This window comes from Rhinoderma darwinii, chromosome 6, assembly GCF_050947455.1.
Source record: "Rhinoderma darwinii isolate aRhiDar2 chromosome 6, aRhiDar2.hap1, whole genome shotgun sequence".
In the NCBI taxonomy this organism is placed as follows: domain Eukaryota; kingdom Metazoa; phylum Chordata; class Amphibia; order Anura; family Rhinodermatidae; genus Rhinoderma; species Rhinoderma darwinii.
In genome coordinates this window covers 75,669,270-75,691,755 of record NC_134692.1, presented here as the reverse complement: position 1 = coordinate 75,691,755, position 22,486 = coordinate 75,669,270, and the positions used below count along the sequence as shown (strand labels likewise).

Sequence of the window (22,486 nt, the reverse complement as noted above, 5' to 3'; positions counted from 1 at the left end):
CATCAAGATATGGACTCCACAAGACCTCAGAAGATGTCCAGTGGTATCTGGCACCAAGAAGTTAGCAGCAGATCTTTTGAGTTCAGTAGGTTGCAAGGTTTGTCCTCCATGGATCGAACTTGTTTTTCCAGCACAAATCCAAGGGGATTGAGATCTGGGAAATTCGAAGGCTCTTTATGTTCAATCTTAAACAATTGCTGAACAATTTTTGAAGAGTGGCAAGATGCATTATTCTGCTGAAAGTGGCCACTGCCATTAAGGAAAACCATTGCCATGATGGGGTGTAGTTGGTCTGCAACAATTTTTAGGTAGATGGTACATGTCAAAGTAGCGCTCACATGCTCCCGATCTTAGACAGGAACCGTTGTTATTTACTATTTTTATTCTACCACTTAATAACTATTAGAGAATGTAATAAAAAAAGCTTTGGATATTTGTGATACAGAGATAAAATATCTCTGTATGCGCTGATTTATCTTGAAGACGCCAGAAAATGTGTCCTTTATATAATTTTCAGGCCTGAGTATTTAATGGGTTAAGTTGGTTTTATTACATCTAGATGATATTGTATCGCCTCTTAACTTAAAAATAGGGTTATTATCAGTTAGAGATAATATAGAATATTTGGGGTATAAATATCTAAAGACCCATTCGATTTCACTACATTGAATCTTTTTCCTTTATTATGTAAAATCAGAATTAAAATTAATACCTGGATTTAACCAGTCCTCTCAAAAGGATGATAAAGTCTCATTGGTTAGAATGGTTATCTTGTATAATTTCTCTACTTCTTTTCTCTTGTCCAGATTGGATAGACTTGAAAAATTTTAAAAATATAGAATTGTTGCTAAACATGTTAGTATGGGACAAAAGGAGAGTGTGAATAAAGCAAACTTTTTTATGCCTTGATGAAAAACAAGGAGGGCTAGCATTGCCTAATAAGAGAGTGTATTATCTTGCATCGCAAATTCAGTTTCTTGTAGTTTGGCAGGAATATAGTCTTCTTAGATTCTCGGTGATGGAGAATGAGTTGAAGTATGAAAATATATTTCACGTTTTAGAATCAGATCAATTGTCACGTGGGGATTTTAAGGAATGGTCTTTGTGTAAATTGTTAAATAAATGATGAAAAGAGATAAAAAATATTATTAAAATAAATGGGGCACTTTCACAAACTCTCTTGCGGCACAATCCTAGTTTTAAGGACTTTGAGAGCATTAGGGGAGTCAAATTTTGCCAAAACAATGGACTGGAATGAAAAATTAAATCCTTTTAAGCTATTCAGGATATAATAATGATACACAAATTTTTTTTTCAAGTGACTATCAGGTGTACTAGAGTTACACAAAAGTGTGAAATCTACTTTTACTATGGAATCCTTTGACATTACTATTTTTTTGTTTAACCCCTAGACGCTTTGCACGGTACTGTTACATCTAGCTGAGCGCATCCTTCGCGCTCAGCTCAGTAATAGTATGCCGAGCTTTAACCCAGCGCCATCTCCCCCCAAACACATGTAAGAGCTGTGATAACTGCTGTCTCGGACAGCAGTTATCATCGCTTATTCCCCAGGGACCGTTAACGGTGGTCCCCGTCGATTAACCCCAAGGATACGATTGCTGGGTGCTGCTGGTTGCTATGGCAACCAGAGGCTTAACAACTATTGAGTTGTATTTCTTTTAAAACTTTGTGTTCCAGAAAAAAAAATACATTACAATAGAATTTCTTCCCCAAAAATAAAATTAGTACATTTTACCGCCACTTCGCTTTAAGTCCTGTGAAATGCCTAAAGAATTAAGAAACTTTCTAAATGCTGTTAAAATTGGGTGTTTTAAGGGGGTTTCAAATATATAGGGCCCCTCAAAGCCACTTCAGAACTGAACTTGTGCAGATGAAAATAGAATTTTACATTTTCTTTAAAAATGTGAAGAATTGCTGCTAAAGTTCTAAGCCTTGTAACGTCGTAGAAAAATAAAAGAATGTTCAAAAAACGATGCCAATCTAAAGTAGACATATGAGATATGTGAACTAGTAACTATTTTGTGTAGTACTACTATCTGTCTTACAAGCAGATACATTCAAATTTAGAAATGCTTAAGTTTTTCCAAATTTTCTTAACATTTTCACAAATAAACACTAAAGGTACGGACCAAATGTTACCACTAAAATACAATGTGTCATGAGAAAACAATCTCAGAATCGCTTGGATAAATAAAAGCATTCCAAAGTTATTACCAGATAAAGTGACACGTCAGATTTTAAAAATGGGGTCTAAGCCTTAAAGAAGCACTCCGCTTTTTTTATTTTTATTAACGGACCCTCCATTGGTATATTGGTGTTTCAGTGGGGTGCTGTGTGTAGAAATACTTACCGATCCCCACATCTTGTCGGGTCCTGCGCCGTCCACGTTATCTTCATTCTGACTTGTCTGGAGTCACTGTGCTTTTGAGTAGACTGGAACTCAGGCTCTCAATGCATTCCTATGGAAGCCAGAACAAGGCTCCATAGAAATGCATTGAGAGCCTTACTTCTGGTTTTCTGAAAAGCAGCGATTCCAGACCAGGTCAGAATCAAGATCACGTGAGCGGAGCTGGAAAATAAAAACTACGAGATGCGGGGATCGGTAAGTATTTCTGCACACAGCACTCCAACCTTTAAAAATAAAAAGTGGAGTGCTTCTTTAAGGCCCAAACTAGGCTGCATCATTAAGGGGTGAAGGCCCAAACTAGGCAGCGTTATTAAGGGGTTAATGCCACTAAGAGGGAAAAGGCTTTGTCTCGAGTATATAGACTTTTACTCAAAGCTTTCACAGATTGAATTTGTTAGTTGGCAAATAGAATAAGGCTATAGGGGTGATTAATGATGCCCAATGGCGCCCGATTCTTAATAATGCTCATTTGGTATCATGTAGCGCTAAGCATTGTATGATCATGACAAGGGGTTCGGCTCTGTGAGTTGTCTAAAATTATTATACACTGCTTTTTTTCAATATTGCTATGAGTCAGGAAAATTGAATAAAGAAAACATCTACATGAATAACAGGACCCAAGGTTTCCCGGTAGAACATTTCCCAGAGCATCTCACTGCCTCTGCTGGCTTCCCATAGTCCATCCTGTAGGCATCTCTTCACCAGGTATGTGATGCACACGCATGATATAAAAGGAAACATGATTCATCAGACCAGGCCACTGTCTTCCAGTGCTCCACGTTCCCATTGTAAACACTTATGGCGGTGGACAAGTGTCAGCATGGGCACTGTATATCTGAACTTTGACACCTTTCTACCATAGCCAGCATTTTGTGCTACAGTAGCTCTTTTCTGGGATTTGACCAGATGGGCTAGCCTTTGCTCCACATGAATCAATGGGCCTTGGGTGCCTATGGCTCTGTAGCTGGTTCAGTGGCTGTCCTTCCTTGGAGCACTTTTGATAGGTACTAATTTCTGCTTATCGGGAACAAGCACCTTACAAGACCTGCCATTTTGGAGATGCACTGACCCCGGTCATCTAGCAATCATAATTTGCCCCTTATCAAAGTCACTCAGCTCTTTACACTTGCCCATTTTTCCTGCCTCCAACACATTAACTTCAAATACTGACTGTTTACTTGGTGCCTAATATGTCCCACCCCTCCTCAGGTGCCATTGTACCAAGATAATCAATGTTATTCATTTAATCTGTCAGTGGTTTAACCCCTTAAGGACACAACCTGTTTTGGCCTTGTGGATACAGCCGATTTTTTTCAAATGTGACATGTTACATTATGTGGTAATAACTTTGGAATGCTTTTACCTATCCAAGCGATTGTTTTCTCGTGACATGTTGTACTTTATGTTAGTTCAAAAACTTGGTCGATAAATTCAATATTTATTTGTGAAAAACACAACAATTTTGAGAAAATGTGCAAAAATTTGTATTTTTCTAAATTTAAATATACCTGCTTGTAATACAGATCATTGGTAATAAATTTATTCTGTACCACAAAAGCTTTTACCAGAGAAACACAACTCAATATTTAGTGCCCAGATTCTACAGTTTTTAGAAATATCCCACATGTGGCCTTAGTGTATTAATGGACTGAAATACAGGTCTCAGAAGCAAAGGAGCACCTAGTGGATTTTGGGGCCTCCATTTTATTACAATATATTTTAGGCACCATGTCAGGTTTGAAGAGGTCTTGTGGTGCCAAAACTGTGCAAAGTGACCCCATTTTGGAAACTATAGCCATCAAGGAATATATCTAGGGGTATAGTTAGCATCTTGACTCCACCGTTTTTTTGCTGAATTTATTGGAATTAGGCTGTGGAAATGAAAATCTAAATTTTTCTGGAAAAACTTAGTTTTTAAGTTTCAATTTTATACAAGGAATAAAGGAGAAACAGCACCCCAATATTTGCAAAGCATATTCTCCTGAATACAGGAATACCCCATATGTGGTAATAAATTTCTGTTTGAACCCACTGTAGGGCTCAGAAGGCCAGTAGCCATTTGAATTTTGGAGATTTTACTGGAATTGTTTTCAGGTGCCATGTTGCATTTACAACGCCCTGGAGGGACCAAATCAGTGGAAACCCCCCAAAAATGACCCCATTTTGGAAACTGTACCCCTCAAGGAATTTGTATAGGGGTATAGTGAGCATTTTGATCCCACAGGTATTATGGTGAATTTAATGTAATTAGGCAGTAGAAATGAAAAAATTTTTTTTTCTTTCCGAAAGTTTTTAATTTTTCCAAGGTCTAAAGGAGAAAGAGCACCTCAACATTTGTAAAGCAATTTCTCCCGATTACAGCAATATAATAAATTGCTGTATGGACCCACTGCAGAGCTCAGATATTTTGCACAGATGATTTTTGGGTTCCATGTCACATTTGCAACGTCTTGGAGGGACCAAAACAGTGGATTGACTGACCAATTACAGCCATCTCTGGGCAGGGACAGCGGCGATCGGTCCCACCGCTGACATCTGTGACGATCAGCTGTCTATCAGCTGATGTCACTATTCTGCCAAAACGTGTTTACATGCTGTGATAGTTTAACTGCAGGAAGAGAATGCTCGTCCTAATGCGGCAAGTGCCCATCGCTCAGGATGAGTATTCTCGTCCTGTGTCGGCAAGAGGTTAAATGTTATGGCTGTGGCTGAACAGTGCACACAAATTGTGGTTCAAAGTACAAAAAATAAACAGTCTGAAATCTGTCACATTATAAACAGCTTTGTGATAAAACATTCACAGCTGCTGCAAACCAAGCGAATTCCAAAACAATAGATCAGTAAATGACAAAGTATACATCTAGAGGGAAATTATTTGGGTTATTAATGACCAATATAAACAATCATAAAATCAAATGTGTCAGAAAGTGATCATTTCCATAAACCACAACTTTATTGCACGAACAAGAAATGCAATAAAATACTATAAATATAATATTCTAGCTGTGGGAAGGGAATGGATACTTTTTTGGAACATCCTTTACACAACACTTACCTTTTCAATGGCTTGTTCCATCTTGGAATTTAGTGCTTGTGCTTTTTTGAGGTATCTGTTCACCTCCTGAATATCACCATATGCTTCAAATTCTTCAACTTGCTTGCCATAATTTTCTAATTCTTCAATAAACCTCTCACAACGCAACTGTTCAATAATTATATTTTTTAGTGGAAAAAAAGCAAGTTCATAACTTCAGAGAATGCACTGTACATAATTTGTACACAACAGAATGAAAATGAGAAAGCACATCCTTTATGTAGCAAAATGCTCTTATTGTAATGTAATATATATTGAAATAATTTAATGTAGTAGCACAGATTACCACAAAGGAAACTAATGCATTTCCCAATAGCATAGTCGATTACGGTATTGATTCCGTCAAAACAACGGAACCCTTGCACAACTGAGACAAACAGAAACCATTGGCACCGGATCAGTCACCATTGAAATCAATGGTGCTACATACGGAAACCCATGGTTTCCGTTTGTTTCAGTCAGGGTTCCGTTCTGACGGGAAGCTCCCACGCAGAACGGGACCTTGATGCAGATGTGAATGAAGCCTTAATACATATATATTGCTGACCTTTAGTCCTTCTTGATACTGCTCAGTTTTTTCCCTTAATATCTTTCTGTGCTCCTCAAAAACTTCTCTCATTCGGCCATGCCACTGAAAGGTACTATTGTTCAAACGGATGTCTGCAGGGGACAGAGTAACATAATCCACAAGAAACATAAGATGATTTTTGGCTTCTACAAGTTTCAGCTCCATATCCATCATATCCTGAGCTTCCACTCTCTGAATGTATTCCTGGATGGGAAACAAGAAAAAACTATTTACATAGTCTGTACCTGATCTTCAAATTACTCAATGATGCTCTTCAATTTGTATGGGGGCACAAATTAACCATTAATATCCTAAAATCTCAGTGTTCTGTAATCTCTGGGAAAATAATGAACAATTGCTGAAATTTCATGTGAAATGCCGGATCGGTAAATAGTCTGTGGTATTAATATCAAAATTATCTTCGCTACAGTTTCCCCAAAGTCCAAATGTGCACCATTATAAGTGTCTGTATGGGTTGACACTTCATCTCCTCACTTAAAGAGGATCTGTCACTGGTTTAGCAATGCCCAATCTCCTAGCTAATCTAATAGGCACTGTCACACTGATAATGCTATTGAAAATTGTGTCCAAAAAAGCTTATTATTTTAAGGCCGTATTCACACGAGCGTGTGCGTTTTGGGCACGCAAAAAACACGACATTTTGTGTGCGTAAAAGGCACTTAACAGCTCCGTGTGGCAGCCCCGTATGATGCGCGGCTGCGTGATTTTCGCGCACCCGCCATCATTATGACACTCCGTTTGGATAGTTTGGATAGTTTGGATAGTTTGGCAGCTGTTGCGTGAAAAACGCAGGTCCCACGGAAGTGCTTCCGTGTGGCATGCGTGCTTTTCACGCACCCATTGACTTCAATGGGTGCGTGATGCTCTAAATACGCCCAAAGAACAGACATGTCGTGACTTTTTCGCAGCAGACTCACGCTGGGTAAAAATCACGCAACCTACTGCACTGCCCCATAGACTAACATAGGTCCGTGCGATGCGCATGAAAATCACGCGCGTTGCACGGACGTATATCACGTTCGTCTGAATAAGCCCTAAAAGTTATGAGCTTTTTTCTAAATATGCAAATTAGGCTATGCTTGACAAGTGGGTGTCAACACCAGCGATTCTCCTGAGTTGGAGCTACCTCCCAGCATCTGATGCTGTCCTATCAGCATGAAGCTGCTTCACACTGTATGAGAGACTGAGGCTGGAGGGAAGGGGGATCACTTATAATAGCCATATCTCTGGCTGTGGACCACCTAGAACAGTGGTTCTAGTGACATATGAAAGATGAGATTCTAATCTCAGTTCGCAGTTCTAGCTGTGAAAAAAACCTGAGATATCACCAGTTGAAAACACACAGTCGGCAATGGAAGCTGTGTGATCAGGCTGTGTTGCTGGGCTGGGAAGAGGAGGACTGTATGATACTGATTGGACAGCATCATACAGAAAACATTACACTGCCCAGAATGAAAAGAAAAAGTCACCTCCCGTTTGGCGAATATAGCCAAATTAACATATTTAGAAAAATGAAAATAACTTTGCAAATAATAAACGTTTTGAAAAAAAATCACACTGTAGTTATCAGCAGCAAAGCGTCTATTAGATTAGTTATGAGAAAGGGCATTAATAAACTAGTGACAGATCCTCTTACAGGGTATGTTCACACGGCAGCCTCCGTTACGGCTGAAATTACAGAGCTGTTTTTAGGAGAAAACAGCTCCGGAATTTCAGACGTAATGGCATGTTGCAGGCGTTTTTCGCTGCGTCCATTACGGACGTAATTGGAGCTGTTTTTCCATGGTGTCAATGGAAAACGGCTCCAATTACGTCTCAAGAAGTGACAGGCACTTCTTTGACGCGGCCGTCTTTTGACAGCGGCGCGTAAAGAAAATTACCGTCGGCACAGAACATCGTAAAAACCTATTCAAATGAATGGGCAGATGTGTGCCGACGCTTTGGAGCCGTATTGCCGGACGTAATTCGAGGCTAAAACGCCCGAATTACGTCCGTAAATAGGGTGTGTGAACCCAGCCTAAGAGTGTTTGGAGGCTGAAGACTATTTTAATGAAATATTGCTTTTAAACATGACTGTATATTGCAAAAATCTTGGGCATAATGCTTAAAAACCAGTAAAACCAGAAAAACACATCATTCATTCTCATAGCAACCAACTAACCAGATCCCTCCTTTTTTGTTTTCAGTAAAGTTTAGAAATGACACCTTGTGTGGAGCACAATAGAATATTCTAGTAGAAAGAACATTTCTGAAATAAATGTTGCTCTTTGTCCCAAACTGTCCAATTGGCAGCCTGTTCCTAATTTTTCATTCACTTAGGCTCTGTTCACACTGGCATCATGGCTTCCATTTTTATCTTTAACTGGAGCCATGATGCGTACTATGAATCTGTTTTGCAAAAAACTATAACCTTCAGGTTTCCATACTTTCTTACTGTAAAAAATAGTGTAGGTACACATACCTTTAATTCCAGAAGTTCTTGTGTATTTGGAGGAGTGCTGAGAGCCTTTTCTGCTATTTTTTCAAATTCATCACACAGCCTGTAAAAGATATTATATTGCATACTTCTGTAGATGTGTAAAAATAGATTTCATATTATTTTTATTAATAATATTTATGGAAAACGTATTTATCTGGGGTGTGTTCCTATCCTCGCTGCGCTGTCCCAGTCCTGCTGGTGCACTCCACATCGGTCTGGTCACCCTGGTACTCTCTTTAGCGACACGTGATGCTGCAGTGTGATGCCATGAGATGTCACAATGCCACACTTTATTATGACGCATTAGGACCAGACCCCTGCTGAGAGTCCCAGGAGGTAACAGGAAGATGCCCTGGAGGGGTTTTTCCACACCACACCACAATGTGTGCCCTTAACCATAGAGTTGAACTTCAGGCAAATTTTCATAATTAGTAAGATGGATCTATATAGGTCATTTGATATACCAGGGCTAATAATTCTTTCACCCTGGGCCCTCGAATTTAAGTTTCTATGGTACAACTTCACAAGCAATAACAAATACTGCTGAATGTTACTGGGCTGTTCAGAAATTTCTAATACAGGTTTACACAGCTAATACTGAGTTTAACTCCTTAACCCAGTGGCGTAACTACCGCTGTAGCAGCCATAGCGGCTGCTACGGGGCCCGTAGCCTGAGGGGGTCCGTGCCGCCCACCGGCCTGCATTCTATCAGGGACAGGATCCCTGCGCAGGCTGGCATGATGAGGTCACTGGATCACACCTGCCTACGCAAGGATCCCTTCAGTGTTAAGGATGCTGTGGAGCAGCTCCGTTCATTGCGGGACCTAGGCGAGTATAATTTTCTTGGTTTTATTTGTTTGGGGGGCGCTATCTCCAAGGGGGCTGTATGGCACTGTCTAGAAGGGGGGAGGGGCACTATCTACAAGTGGGGGTGACACTATCTACAAGGGGGCTGTATAGCACTGTGTACAGGGGAAGCTGTATAGCACTGTCTATATGGGGGGCTGTATGGCACAATCTACAGGTGGGCTGTATGGCACAATCTACAGGGGGGGCTGAATGGCACAATCTACAGGGTGGCACTATTTACATGGGGGGCTGTGTGTCGCACCCGAGGGAAGAGGGCCCAGTCTTTCTTAATTACGCCCCTGCTTTAACCCCTTCCCTCATTACAGTACATGCACGTCACAGGTGGGGTCCACTTCCCGCAATACAATGTGTAGAGGCTGTGCCCGCACTATCACTGCCGGATACCGGGTGTGACTGACAGCTGGGCTTCCACGGCAACAGCCAGGATTAGAGAAACCTCTTATCCCAGCTGCTTAACCTCTTATATGCCACAGTCAATAGCAAACGCAGCATTTAACAGGTTTGACAGGGGAAGGGAGCTCGCTATACTAAGTATACCAAAGCATTATATCAGCGATCGGAAGAGCGCATTGTGGAGTCCACTAATGGGACTAAAAAATGAAAATGAAATACAGTTAAAGTTTATTAAAAAATAAAAAAAGAAGTGCACAGTAAAAATGTTATATTTTTTTTCTATAAAAAGTGCTTTTAATTTGTAAAAGTGTAAAAAATAATAATAAAAAAACACATATATACTATCGCCACGACCGTTACGACCCGAGCAACAATGTTAACACTTTATTTAAACGGTATGGTGAATTAAAAAAATAAAACAAAAAACAATGGCAGAATTGCTACTTTTTTGTACCTTTCCTCCAATAAAATATAATAAAAATGTTAATAAGTTCCATCTACCTCAAAATAATATCAATAAAAACGACACCTCGTCCCGCAAAAAAATAAGCCCACATAGATCGACGGAAAAATAGAAAACTTAAGGCTCTTGGAATGCGGCGATGTGAAAACAAATACTTCTAATACTTTTGTTTAAAATTGATTTTATTGTGCAAAAGTGGCAAAACATAAAAAACCTATACATATTCATAAATTTAAAACGCAAATAACAATACAATAACAAAAGCAATGTTTTTTTCAATTCCCTCCCAAGAAAGTTATTAACCGTTTAAAGGGAACCTGTCACCAGCATTTCACCTATTATACCAGCTATACCTGGTGGTAGTGGGTGAAAAATCATTTCTATATAACCTATAATTGTCTTCTTAGTCGGCTCTGTACCTTTAGTATTCAGCTTTTTAGTGTTCCCACACCGTATGCTAATGAGCAGAAAAGAGTCAAATCTTCATTTGAAAAGAGTCACATCTTCATTCCTCAAGTCTTTCCGAGTTACCCCGCCTCCTTACTTTTGATTGCTAGCTACTCGCCTTCCCCCAGCACACAAAATCCTTGCTTGTGCATCGATGTCCTGTTCTGTTGTGAGCGCACAAAGGGACACCAGATTATTATTACGATAAAAGCCGCAAAATGTTTGCAGACCGTTATTAACAGTCGGAAGAGGAGTTTAGGAGAGGGGATAACGGCAATGAACTATTGATAGCATCGGCCAGTGAAAGATAAGTAACGTTCAATAGGTGAAATGCTGGTGACAGGTTCCCTTTAACCCCTTCCCGCTCCTGGACGTACTATTAGGTCATGGTAACCATAGCGTTCGCGCTCCATGACCTAATAGTACGTCTCGGGAGTAACGGCCCTTTCGGCCGTCCTCCCGACACATACAGGAGCTGTGACAGCTGCTGTCTCATACAGCAGCTGTCACCGCTCCTACAGCGGGGACCGATCGCTGTGTCCCCGCTCATTAACCACTGAAAAGCCGTGTTCAATAGCGATCACGGCTTTTTAGGGGTTAAGCTACAATCGCCAGCCTGCTACACGATAGCGGCCGGCGATGGTGACTATGGCAACCGGACACCAAACAATGGCGTCCGGCTATGCCATCGACGGAAGCCTAGTAGGTCCTGACAAAGTCAGGATCCACTATGCTTGCTGTCAGTGAGTAGCTGACAGTTCTAATACACTGCACTACGCATGTAGTGCAGTGCATTAGAATAACGATCAGGGCCTCCTGCCCTCAAGTCCCCTAATGGGACAAAGTAATAAAGTAAAAAAAAAGTTAAAAAAAGATGTGTAAAAATAAGAAAATTAAAGATTTAAAAGTAATAAAAGTAAAGATCCCCCCTTTTCCCTTATCAGTCCTTTATTATTAATAAAAATATATAAACAAACAAATAAACTATACATAATTGTTATCGCCGCGTCCGTAACGGCCTGAACTACAACATTATTTTGTTATTTATCCAGCGCGGTGAACGCCGTAAAAGAAAATAATAATAAACCGTACCAGAATCACAATTGTTTGGTCACTTCACCTCCCAAAAAATGGAATAAAAAGAGATCAAAAAGTCGCATGTACCTAAAAATGGTACTGATCGAAACTACAGTTCGTTACGCAAAAAATAAGTCCTCGCACGACTTTATTGATGGAAAAATAAAAAAGTTCTGGCTCTTAGAATAAGGTAACACAAAAAGTGAATGATTTTTTACAAAACTTATTTTATTGTGCAAACGCCATAAGACATAAAAAAAAACCTATAAACATCTGGTATCGCCGTAATCGTATCGCCCCGCAGAATAAAGTGAATATGTCATTTATAGTGCACGGTGAACGCTGTAAAAAAAATTGAATAAAAAAACAATAGTAGAATTGCTGTTTTTTTGTCACCACGCCACCTAAAAATAGAATAAAAACTGATCAAAAAGCCGCATGCACCCCAAGAAAGCTACAATGAATTCCTCAAGGGGTCTAGTTTCCAAAATGGGGTCACTTCTGGGGGGTTTCCACTGTTTTGGCACCACAAGACCTCTTCAAACTGGACATGGTGCCTAATAAAAAAGAGGCCTCAAAATCCACTGGGTGCGCCTTTGCTTCTGAGGCCGGTGCTTCAGTCCATTACCGCACTAGGGCCACTTGTGGGATATTTCTCAAAACGGCAGAATCTGGGCAATACGTATTAAGTTGCGTTTCTCTGATAAAACTTTTTGTGTTATAAAAAAAATGGTATAAAGAAGATTTTCTGACAAAAAAAAATATGTAAATTTCACCTCTACTTTGCTCTAAATTTCTGTGAAACACCTAAAGGGTTCATAAACTTTCTAAATTGTGTTGTGAAAACTTTGAGGGGTCTAGTTTCTAAAATGGGGTGTTTGATAGGGGTTTCTAATATATAGGCCCCTCAAAGCAACTTCAGAACTAAACTGTAACCTAAAAAAATACATAAATTAGGCAATACTTTGCTTCTTACATTATACTGATAATGAGCAGTGCCCACCGCGAAATGACCCCAGTTTTGACCGTTTGTATAAACGGAGACCCCTATTAGACCGTTTCAGTGCCCGGTTTTCCCAAGCATATACCCCCGAGAAGTGTATTTCTATTGATGAGTCCTTGGTAAATTATAAAGGGAGGGTTCAATTCCGCGAGTACCTGCCGGGTAAGAGGGGAAGGTATGGCGTGAAGATGTATAAGCTGTGCGAGAGTGCATCAGGGTATACCTACAGGTTTAGGATATATGAAGGGAAGGACAGCCGTATTCAGCCCCCAGAATGCCCCCCCCCCTTACTGGGAGTTAATCAAAAATTGTGTGGGATTTGTTGCACCCACTGCTGGACCAGGGTCACCACCTCTACCTGGATAATTTTTATACCAGCGTCCCACTCTTCAAGTGCCTCGCTTCCTGAAGTCCTGCGGCATGCGGCACTGCTAGAAAAAAATCTGAGAGGCCTCTCTAAGACTCTGCTTGGGCAAACAAAAAGGGGTGAGAGCAGGGCACAATCTAGCAGCAACATATTGTGTCAAGTACAAGACCAGAGAGATGCCACACCAGTACCCATGTACCTGTACGAGGTACCAGTACAGAGACCCCCAAACCAGACTGCATCCTGGACTACAATAGGTACATCGGAGGGGTGGACTTGTCAGATCAAGTCCTGAAGCCCTACAGCGCCATGCGGTGTGGTATAAGAAGCTGGCCGTGCACATCATACAGATGTCATTGTACAATGCGTACGTGCTACTTCGATGTGCAGGCCAGAGGGGAACTTTCCTGGAATTTCAAGAGGTGATTATCAAGAACCCAATCTTTAGGGACCAAGAAGGGGGGGCACCCAGTACTTCTGGAAGCGGGGCCACACGCATCGTACCAGGGCAACACTTTCCAGGAGAAGTTCCCCAAACTGGCAAGAAGGGAAAAAGTCAAAAGAGGTGCAAAGTCTGCTATAAGAGGGGGATAAGGGAGGACACAATATATCAATGTGACACGTGTCCCGAATAACCAGAGCTCTGTATGAAAGAGTGTTTTAAAATTTATCATACATCCCTTGGTTTATAATTTACCCCAATTTTACTTACCCTGATGTACTCCGCACAGCTTATCCCCCCTCGTCTTTCCCCTCTGGGCCCTGCTGTGTGCCCAGGCAGCTGATAACAGCCACATGTAGGGTATTGCCGTACCCAGGAGAACCCACATTACAGTTTATGGGGTGTATGTCTTCGGTCAAAATGCTCACTACACCTCTAGATGAATGCCTTAAGGGTGTAGTTTTTAAAACGGGGTCACTTCTTGCGGGTTTCAACTGTACTGGTACCTCAGGGGCTTCTGAATACATGACTTCGCACCAGAAAATCCCCAGTAGGCCAAATGGTGGTAATTTCCTTCTGAGCCCTCCCATGGGCCCAAACCGCAGATTATCACCACAAATGGGGTATTGCCGCACTCAGGACAAATTGGGCAACAAAATGGAGTATTTTATTTCTTGTTAAAATAAGAATTTTTGAGCTAAAACGACATATTATTGGAAAAAATATATTTTTTTTTTAATTCCCAGCCCAATTCAAATAAGTTCTGTGAAGAAACTATGGGGTCTAAATGGTCACATTACCAATAAATGAATTCCTTGAGGGGTGTAGTTTCCAAAATGGGGTCACTTCTGGTGGGTTTCCATTGCTTTGATACCTCTGTGGCTCTGCAAATGCGACATGGCACCCGAAAACCAAACCAGCAAAATCTGCACTTCAAAGAACACACAGTGCTCCTTCCCTTCTGAGGCCTCCCATGGGCCCAAACGGCAGTTTATCGCCACAAATGGGGTATTGCTGCACTCAGGAGAAATTGGGCAACAAAATGGGGTATTTTGTTCCCTGTGAAAATAAGAAATTTTGATAAAAAATGACATCTTAATGGAAAAAAATGAAATTTTTTTCATTTCACAGCCCAATTCAAATAGGTGCTGTGAAAAAACTGTGTGGTCAAAATTGTAACAACAACCATTTTTGAATTTCTTGAGGGGTGTAGTTTCCAAAATGGGGTCACTTATGATGGGTTTCCATTGCTTTGATACCTCTGGGGCTCTGCAAATGCGACATGGCACCCGAAAACCAATCCAGCTAATCTGGACTCCAACAAACACATAGCGCTCCTCTCCTTCTGAGCCCTCCCATGGGCCCAAACGGCAGTTTATCACCACAAATGGGGTATTGCCGCACTCAGGACAAATTGGGCAACAAAATGGGGTATTTTGTTCCCTGTGAAAATAAGACATTTTGATCACAAATGACATCTTATTGGAAAAAATTACATTTTTTAATTTCACAGCCCAATTCAAATAGGTGCTGTGAAAAAACTGTGGGATCAAAATGGTAACAACAACCATAAATGAATTCCTTGAGGGGTGTAGTTTCCAAAATGGGGTCACTATTGGGGGATTCCTACTGTTTTGGCACCTCAACACCTTTTCAAACCTGGCATGCTGCCTAAAATATATTCTAATAAAAAAGAGGCCTCAAAATGCACTTGGTGCTTCCTTGCTTCTAGGGCTTGTGTTTTATTCCACGAGCGCAGTAGAGCCACATGTGGGGCATTTCTAAAAACTGCAGAATCTGGACAATACATATTTAGTAGTGTTTCTCTGGTAAAACCTTCTGTGTTACAGAAAAAAAATTGAATAAAATTGAAATTCAGCAAGAAAAATGAAATTTGCAAATTTCACCTCCACTTTGCTTTAATTCCTGTGAAATGCCTGAAGGGTTAAAAAAAACTTTCTAAATGCTGTTTTGAATACTTTGAGGGGTCTAGTTTTTAAAATGGGGTGTTTTATCAGGGTTTCTAATACATAGGCCCCTCAAAGCCACTTCAGAACTGAAGAGGTACCTTAAAAAAAAAGGCTTTTGAAATTTTCTTAAAAATATGAGAAATTGCTGTTTATGTTCTAAGTCTTGTAACGTCCAAGAAAAATAAAAGAATGTTCAAAAAACGATGCCAATCTAAAGTAGACATATGGGAAATGTGAACTAGTAACTATTTTGGGTGGTATAACCGTCTGTTTTACAAGCAGATGCATTTAAATTCTGAAAAATGCTATTTTTTCAAAATTTTCTCTACATTTTGCAATTTTTCACCATTAAACACTGAATATATCGACCAAATTTTACCATTAACATGAAGCCCAATGTGTCATGAGAAAACAATCTCAGAATCGCTTGGATAGGTTTAAGCATTCCGACGTTATTACCACATAAAGTGAAATATGTCCGATTTGAAAAATGGGCTCTGAGCCTTAAGGCCCAAACTAGGCTGCGTACTTAAAGGGTTAATGACCAGCCTATTTTAAACCTTAATGACCAAGTTATTTTTTAAGTTTTTCCATTGTCGCATTCCAAGAGCTATAACTTTTTATCTTTGCCTAGACATAGCTGTATAGGGTCTTGTTTTTTGTGGGACAAGTTGTATTTTTTAATAGCACCATTTTGGTGTACATATAATTTATTAATTAACTTTTATTCACTTTTGGGGGGGGGGAATAGAAAAAACCCAGAAATTTTGCCACACTTTTTTGCATCCTAAATCTATGCAGTTTACCGTGTGGTAGAACTAACTCAAAACTTTTTCAAAATTATTTGTTTTTGTGTCTACATATTTGAAGAGCCATAACTTTTTTATTGTTCCGCTGATGCAGCTGTATGTGGGCTTTTTTTTTTTGCGGGACGACTTGTCGTTTTTATTGGTACCATTTTGGAGTAGATGCGACATTTTGATCACCTTTTTATCACTTTTTTTTTTAAAGCAGGATTCACAGAAAACAATTTTTCCATTGTATGTTATTTTATTTTTTACGGCGTTCACCGTGCGGGTTAAATAATGTAAAAGATTTATAGTTGGGGTTGTTATAGATACGGCAATACCAAATATGTGTAACTTTTTTACTTTATTTTTGGGTTTTTAATAATAAAGCATTTTGTAAGGGGAAAAAGTGGGTTTTTCATTTTTTTTTCACTTTTTTTTAAATTAACTTTATTAAACTTTTTTTAACTTTTTTACTAGTCCAACTAGGGGACTTTAATATGCGATCTTCCGATTGCTTTTATAATACACTGCAATACTTTTGTATTGCAGTGTATTACTGCCTGTCCGTTTAAAATTGTAATTAACTTTTGAAAAAAGAAATGCACTATTTCACTTCTTCAGATGCTATGTATCAGAGTACATAGAGGCTGCAGAAAGCTGTTTTGAGTCAAATTCGTCAGTGAGCTGCACTGACGACTCGGCTGACAGTGGCTCCTATGTGCACCTGGGCGATTTTATAAGCTCAGTTCTGATCAAGTCAAAGTGGATAGTTTTTATTGGTACTATTTTGGGGTACATAAGACTTTTTGATCACTTTTTATAGCATATATTTAGAGGCAAGGTGATCAAAAAACAGCAATTCTGACATTGTTTTTTTAGCTTTTTTTTTTACGGTGTTCACAGTGCAGAATAAATAATGTGTTTATAGTATGGATCATAATGGAGATGGCAATACCAATTATGTGTACTTGGGAATAAAGGGTGTTTGTGTGTTTTTTATTTATTTTATATTTTTAAACTTTTTTTTTACGTCCCACTAGGGGACTAGACAATGCACTATCTTGTTTGCTTCTATAATAAACTGCATTACCTATGTTTTGCAGTGTTTTATGCCTGTAAGGCCTGATTCACACGAACAAGTGCAAACACGGAAGTGAAAAATGGGTGTATTTCACGTCCGAGTCGCACCCGTGTGGGATCCGTTTTCACTGATCCCTCATAGACTTGAGTCTATTGAGGGATCCGTGAAAACGGACGCCAATAGGACATGTCCTATTTCTTCACTGGCCCTTTACACTGTCCGTTAAAACAACGGCCGTGTGATATCTCCATTGAAATACATGCGTCCATGTGACGGCGGTTAAAAAAAACGTCCGTCACATGGATGAGATATACGCCCGTCGGATTTCTCGACCTAAGCTTAATGCAGGCAGGCAGCCTATTATGCCCTAATAGGTGTACCAATAAGGCAGACCTGGGAGCCTTTATTAGGCCCCCAGATGCCATATCAACCCATTGACACCTCCACAATTGCATTGTGGGGGTGCTGACAGGGCTAACAGTACCTCTGGAAAAAACCCTTAGATGCCGCGGTCGCTATTGAAGTTATAGCTGACAACTGCTTCTTATGGTGCGAGCTCAGGAGCTGATAATCACTAGGACATAAATTTATGACAATTTGCATTAAGGCCCACCCATCTATGATGTAAACACATGTCATGAGGCGGATAAGGGTATGTTCACACACACTAATTACGGACGTAATTCGGGCGTTTTTGCCTCGAATTACGTCCGAAAAATGCGCCTCGATAGCGTTGACAAACATCTGCCCATTGAAAGCAATGGGCTGACGTTTGTCTGTTCACACGAGGCGTATATTTACGCGCCGCTGTCAAAAGACGGCGCGTAAATAGACGCCCGCGTCAAAGAAGTGACCTGTCACTTCTTGGGGCGTAATTGGAGCCGTTATTCATTGACTCCAATGAAAATCAGCGCCAATTACGTCCGTAATAGACGCGGCGTTCAAGCGCCTGCACATGCCGTTACGGCTGAAATTACGGGGATGTTTTCTCCTGAAAACATCCCCGTAATTTCAGCCGTTACGGACGCTGTCGTGTGAACATACCCTAGGGGTTTTAGGGAACCTGTCATGTTGAAAATGCTGTCTGCTCTGTGGGCAGCCTGTTGTAGAGCCGGAGGAGCTGAGCAGATTGATTACATAGTAGTTTTCCCCAAAAAATAAAAGAATAACCTGTAATTTATTTAATTAAATCCCTGCTCCCTTTAAGAGTCCAGTGGGCGGACTCCTAACTACTCTGTGATTGTCAGTTATTTCTGTATTCACAATTATACAGGGTGGGCTGTCAAGCAATGGTTGAGACCGCCCACCGGACTCTCTAGTCCACAGTGAGCAGGGATTTTATTGAACAAATTATAGGTCATCCTGAATCTTTTTGCACAAAACTATATATCAATCTGCTTAGCTCCTCATCCTCTATAACATGCTGCCTGCATATCACACAGCAAGTTACTGCATAACTGGTTCCCTTTAATGGGAGCTGTTTCATTTCATATGCAATAAGCTGCCTCTAGTGGAAACCACTTTTCTGTCGTCACTCTGCCCTCTACAGCCGTTGGCTGAAGCCGTACCTCACAGACTGCCCCCTGCATGTACTCTGCACATAGTACTGGTAATACTGAGAGCCCTCTGATCAATTTCAGAACACCCCCCACTAGAAAACTATTGGACAAACACTTTTCTACTTAGCGTCTAAACTATTTATGCAGATGCTTTTCAAACATTAGCAGGAAATTGGTGCGATCATTGGTTCAAAAATCCCATAACCTAATCTTATATGCCCAGGTTCCACATTAGTTAGGCCTGTCGAAGTTGAATTTCTGTCTTCCATGAAAATATATAATATTACACTAAGGGCTTATTCAGACGAACGTGATGTACGTCCGTGCAACGCGCGTGATTTTCACGCGCTTCGCACGGACCTATATTAATCTATGGGGCAGTGCAGACTGTCCGTGATTTTTACGCAGCGTGAGTCCGTTGCGTAAAACTCACGACATGTCCGTTCTTTGTGCGTATTTTGCGCATCACGCACCCATTGAAGTCAGTGGGTGCGTGAAAATAACGCGCACCACACGGAAGCACTTCCGTGGGACGCGCGTGATTCGCGCAACAGCTGTCAAACTATGAATGTAAACAGAAAAGCACCACGTGCTTTTCTGTTTACAAACATCCAAACTGAGTGTCATAATGATGGCGGCTGCGCAAAAATCACGCAGCCGCGCATCATACGGGGCTGACACACGGAGATGTTAAGTGCCTTTTGCGAACGCAAAACGCTGCATTTTTTGCGTGCGCACAACGCATACGCTCGTGTGAATCCGGCCTAAGGCTGGGTTCACACGACCTATTTTTAGACGTATTGGATGCGTTTTACACCTCAAATTAGGTCTGAAAAAACGCCTCCAATACGTCGGCAAACATCTGCCCATTACTTTCAATGGGCTTTACGATGTACTGTGCTGACGACCTGTCATTTTACGCGTCGCTGTCAAAAGACGGCGCGTAAAATAACAGCGTCCTCAAAGAAGTGCAGGACACTTCTTGGGACGTAATTTTCCTTGACTTCAATGAAGAACCGCTCCAAATTACGTCCGTAAAAGACGCGGCGAATAACGCCAGTACATGCATTTACGTCTGAAATTCAGGAGCTGTTTTCTCCGTAAATGCAGTTACCGTGTGCACATACCCTAAGACCTATTTTGAAAATTTGTGTACAAAAGAAGATGCTCAATATTGTTCATCATGGCAAAAACTTGTATAATTACCTTCTGTTGGTCTCCTGGTGATCTTTAAACATTTTGCCTATCAGTTTCCCACAAATAGACTCTATTCGTTTGGCCAGTGCTCTGATTAATTCATCACAGTGGAGTTCAAACATTCCTAGACGGATGATCTGTCAAAATATTACAGTATGATTGACAAGTTTTTACAAATGCACATAAAAGACAGTTCTGTATGTAATTAATAACCTGTTCTTAAATTAAAAAGCATCTAAACTTTTAAGAATTCTATTAAAAAAATTTACTCTACTAAATATTTCCAGTATTTTAAAGGATTTGTGACTAATTTACGAATAAGTATTTATTCAGGAAAACAGCAGCACAGCCACAAAAAAATCTTCAGTGTGAAAGGAGAACTCCCCAAACATGGGTGGGAAAGCAGTAAAGAATCCCAGGTCCAAGGGAGACAATCAATATGCAATCGAAGAAAGAAACTGCAGAACTCAAGATAATCTAAAGTGTATTTGATTTATTCACCAAGCATAAAAACACTTGCGACGTTTCAACCCATCAATGGGTCTTTATCAAGCATGCTTGACAAAAATCCATCAATGGGTTGAAACGTTGCAAGTGTTTTTATGCTTGGTGAATAAATCAAATACACTTCTTTGGATTATCTTGAGTGCTGCAGTTTCTTTCTTCGATTTTAATTTACGAATGAGGTTAAATAATGTAAAGACTAGACAGTGGGATGCCCACCACGGGTTATGGTGCCTGTGAAGAGTGGTTTCCCAACACTATTCCACTCCTGCTGCTCTCCACACCTTCACAGAGTAAGGGTATGTTCACACGCACTGTTTTCAGACGTAATTCCGGCGTTTTACGCCTCGAATTACGCCTGAAAAAACGCCCCAATACGCCTACAAACATCGGCCCATTGCTTTCAATGGGAATTACGATGTTCTGTTCCCACGAGCCTTTATTTTACGCGTCACTGTCAAATTACGGCGCGTAAAATGACGGCTCGTCCAAAGAAGTGCATGACATTTCTTGGGACGGTTTTGGAGGCGTGTTTCATTGACTCCATTGAAAAACAGCTCCAAAAACAGCCGTAAAAAATGCTTCGAAAAACGCAAATTATTAAAAAAAACGTCTGAAAATCAGGAGCTGTTTTCGCCTGAAAACAGCTCCGTATATTCAGACGTTTTTGCTCACTGCGTGTGAACATACCCTAAGGGTATGTTCACACGCAGTGTTTTCAGACGTAATTCGGGCGCTTTACACCTCGAATTACGCTTGAAAAAACGGCTCCATTACGCCTACAAACATCTGCCCATTGCTTTCAATGGGTTTTACGATGTTATGTTCCCACGAGGTATAATTTTACGCATCGCTGTCAAAAGACGGCGCGTAAAAAGACGCCCGCGTCAAAGAAGTGCATGTCACTTCTTGGGACGTTTTTGGAGCCGTTTTTCATTGACTCCATTGAAAAACAGCTCCAATAACGTCAATAAAATACGGCGAGAAAAACGCGAGTTGTTAAAAAACGTCTGAAAATCTGGAGCTGTTTTCAGGCGAAAACAGCTGCGTAATTTCAGACGTATTTTGCTACTGCGTGTGAACATACCCTTAAAGGGAAGGTTTGCCTCTACACATCTTCTGACATGCCACTGCCAGAAGAGATCGGTAGAGGTTTGTGAGCCCCACTGATTGAGAGGGGAACAGATGTTTACTATATAGGAGATCTTTGGATCTCTGGGTCGGTCATCATAATTTCCCCCCATTCAGTGCAATTGGACTTCTGTCTGGAGTAACATTAGAGTGAATTGGAAATTCCGACCCAGATCAGTGTAAAAGAAGACACTGAGGGTATGTGCACACGAGAACTGGCTTTTACGTCTGAAAAGACAGACTGTTTTCAGGAGAAAACAGCTGCGTCGTTTCAGACGTAAAAGCTCCTCCTCGCATTATGCGAGGTGTCTTTGACGGCCGAACATTTGAGCTGTTCTTCATTGAATTCAATGAAAAACGGCTCAAATTACGTTTCAAAGAAGTGTCCTGCACTTCTTTGACAAGGCAGTAATTTTACACGTCGTTGTTTGACAGCTGTCAAACGACGACGCGTAAATGACAGGTCGTCGGCACAGTACGTAGGCAAACCCATTCAAATGAATGGGCAGATGTTTGCCAACGTTTTGGAGCCGTATTTTCAGACGTAAAACGAGGCATAATACGCCTCGTTTACGTCTGAAAATAGGTCGTGTGAACCCAG

General features: G+C 40.6%; 1 protein-coding gene across 1 annotated transcript in view; it reads right to left on the bottom strand.

Annotated features, from left to right (window-relative positions):
• Nucleotides 1-22,486, bottom strand: part of DNAH7 (dynein axonemal heavy chain 7) — a 533,102-nt gene that overhangs the window by 405,975 nt on the left and 104,641 nt on the right. Inside the window, exons 13-16 of the mRNA XM_075829965.1 lie at nt 20,260-20,387; nt 8,573-8,651; nt 6,070-6,294; nt 5,484-5,630 (exon numbers count right to left, since the gene is read on the bottom strand). Coding sequence (XP_075686080.1) covers nt 5,484-5,630; nt 6,070-6,294; nt 8,573-8,651; nt 20,260-20,387 — 579 coding nt within the window. The remainder of the gene's footprint in view (nt 1-5,483; nt 5,631-6,069; nt 6,295-8,572; nt 8,652-20,259; nt 20,388-22,486) is intronic.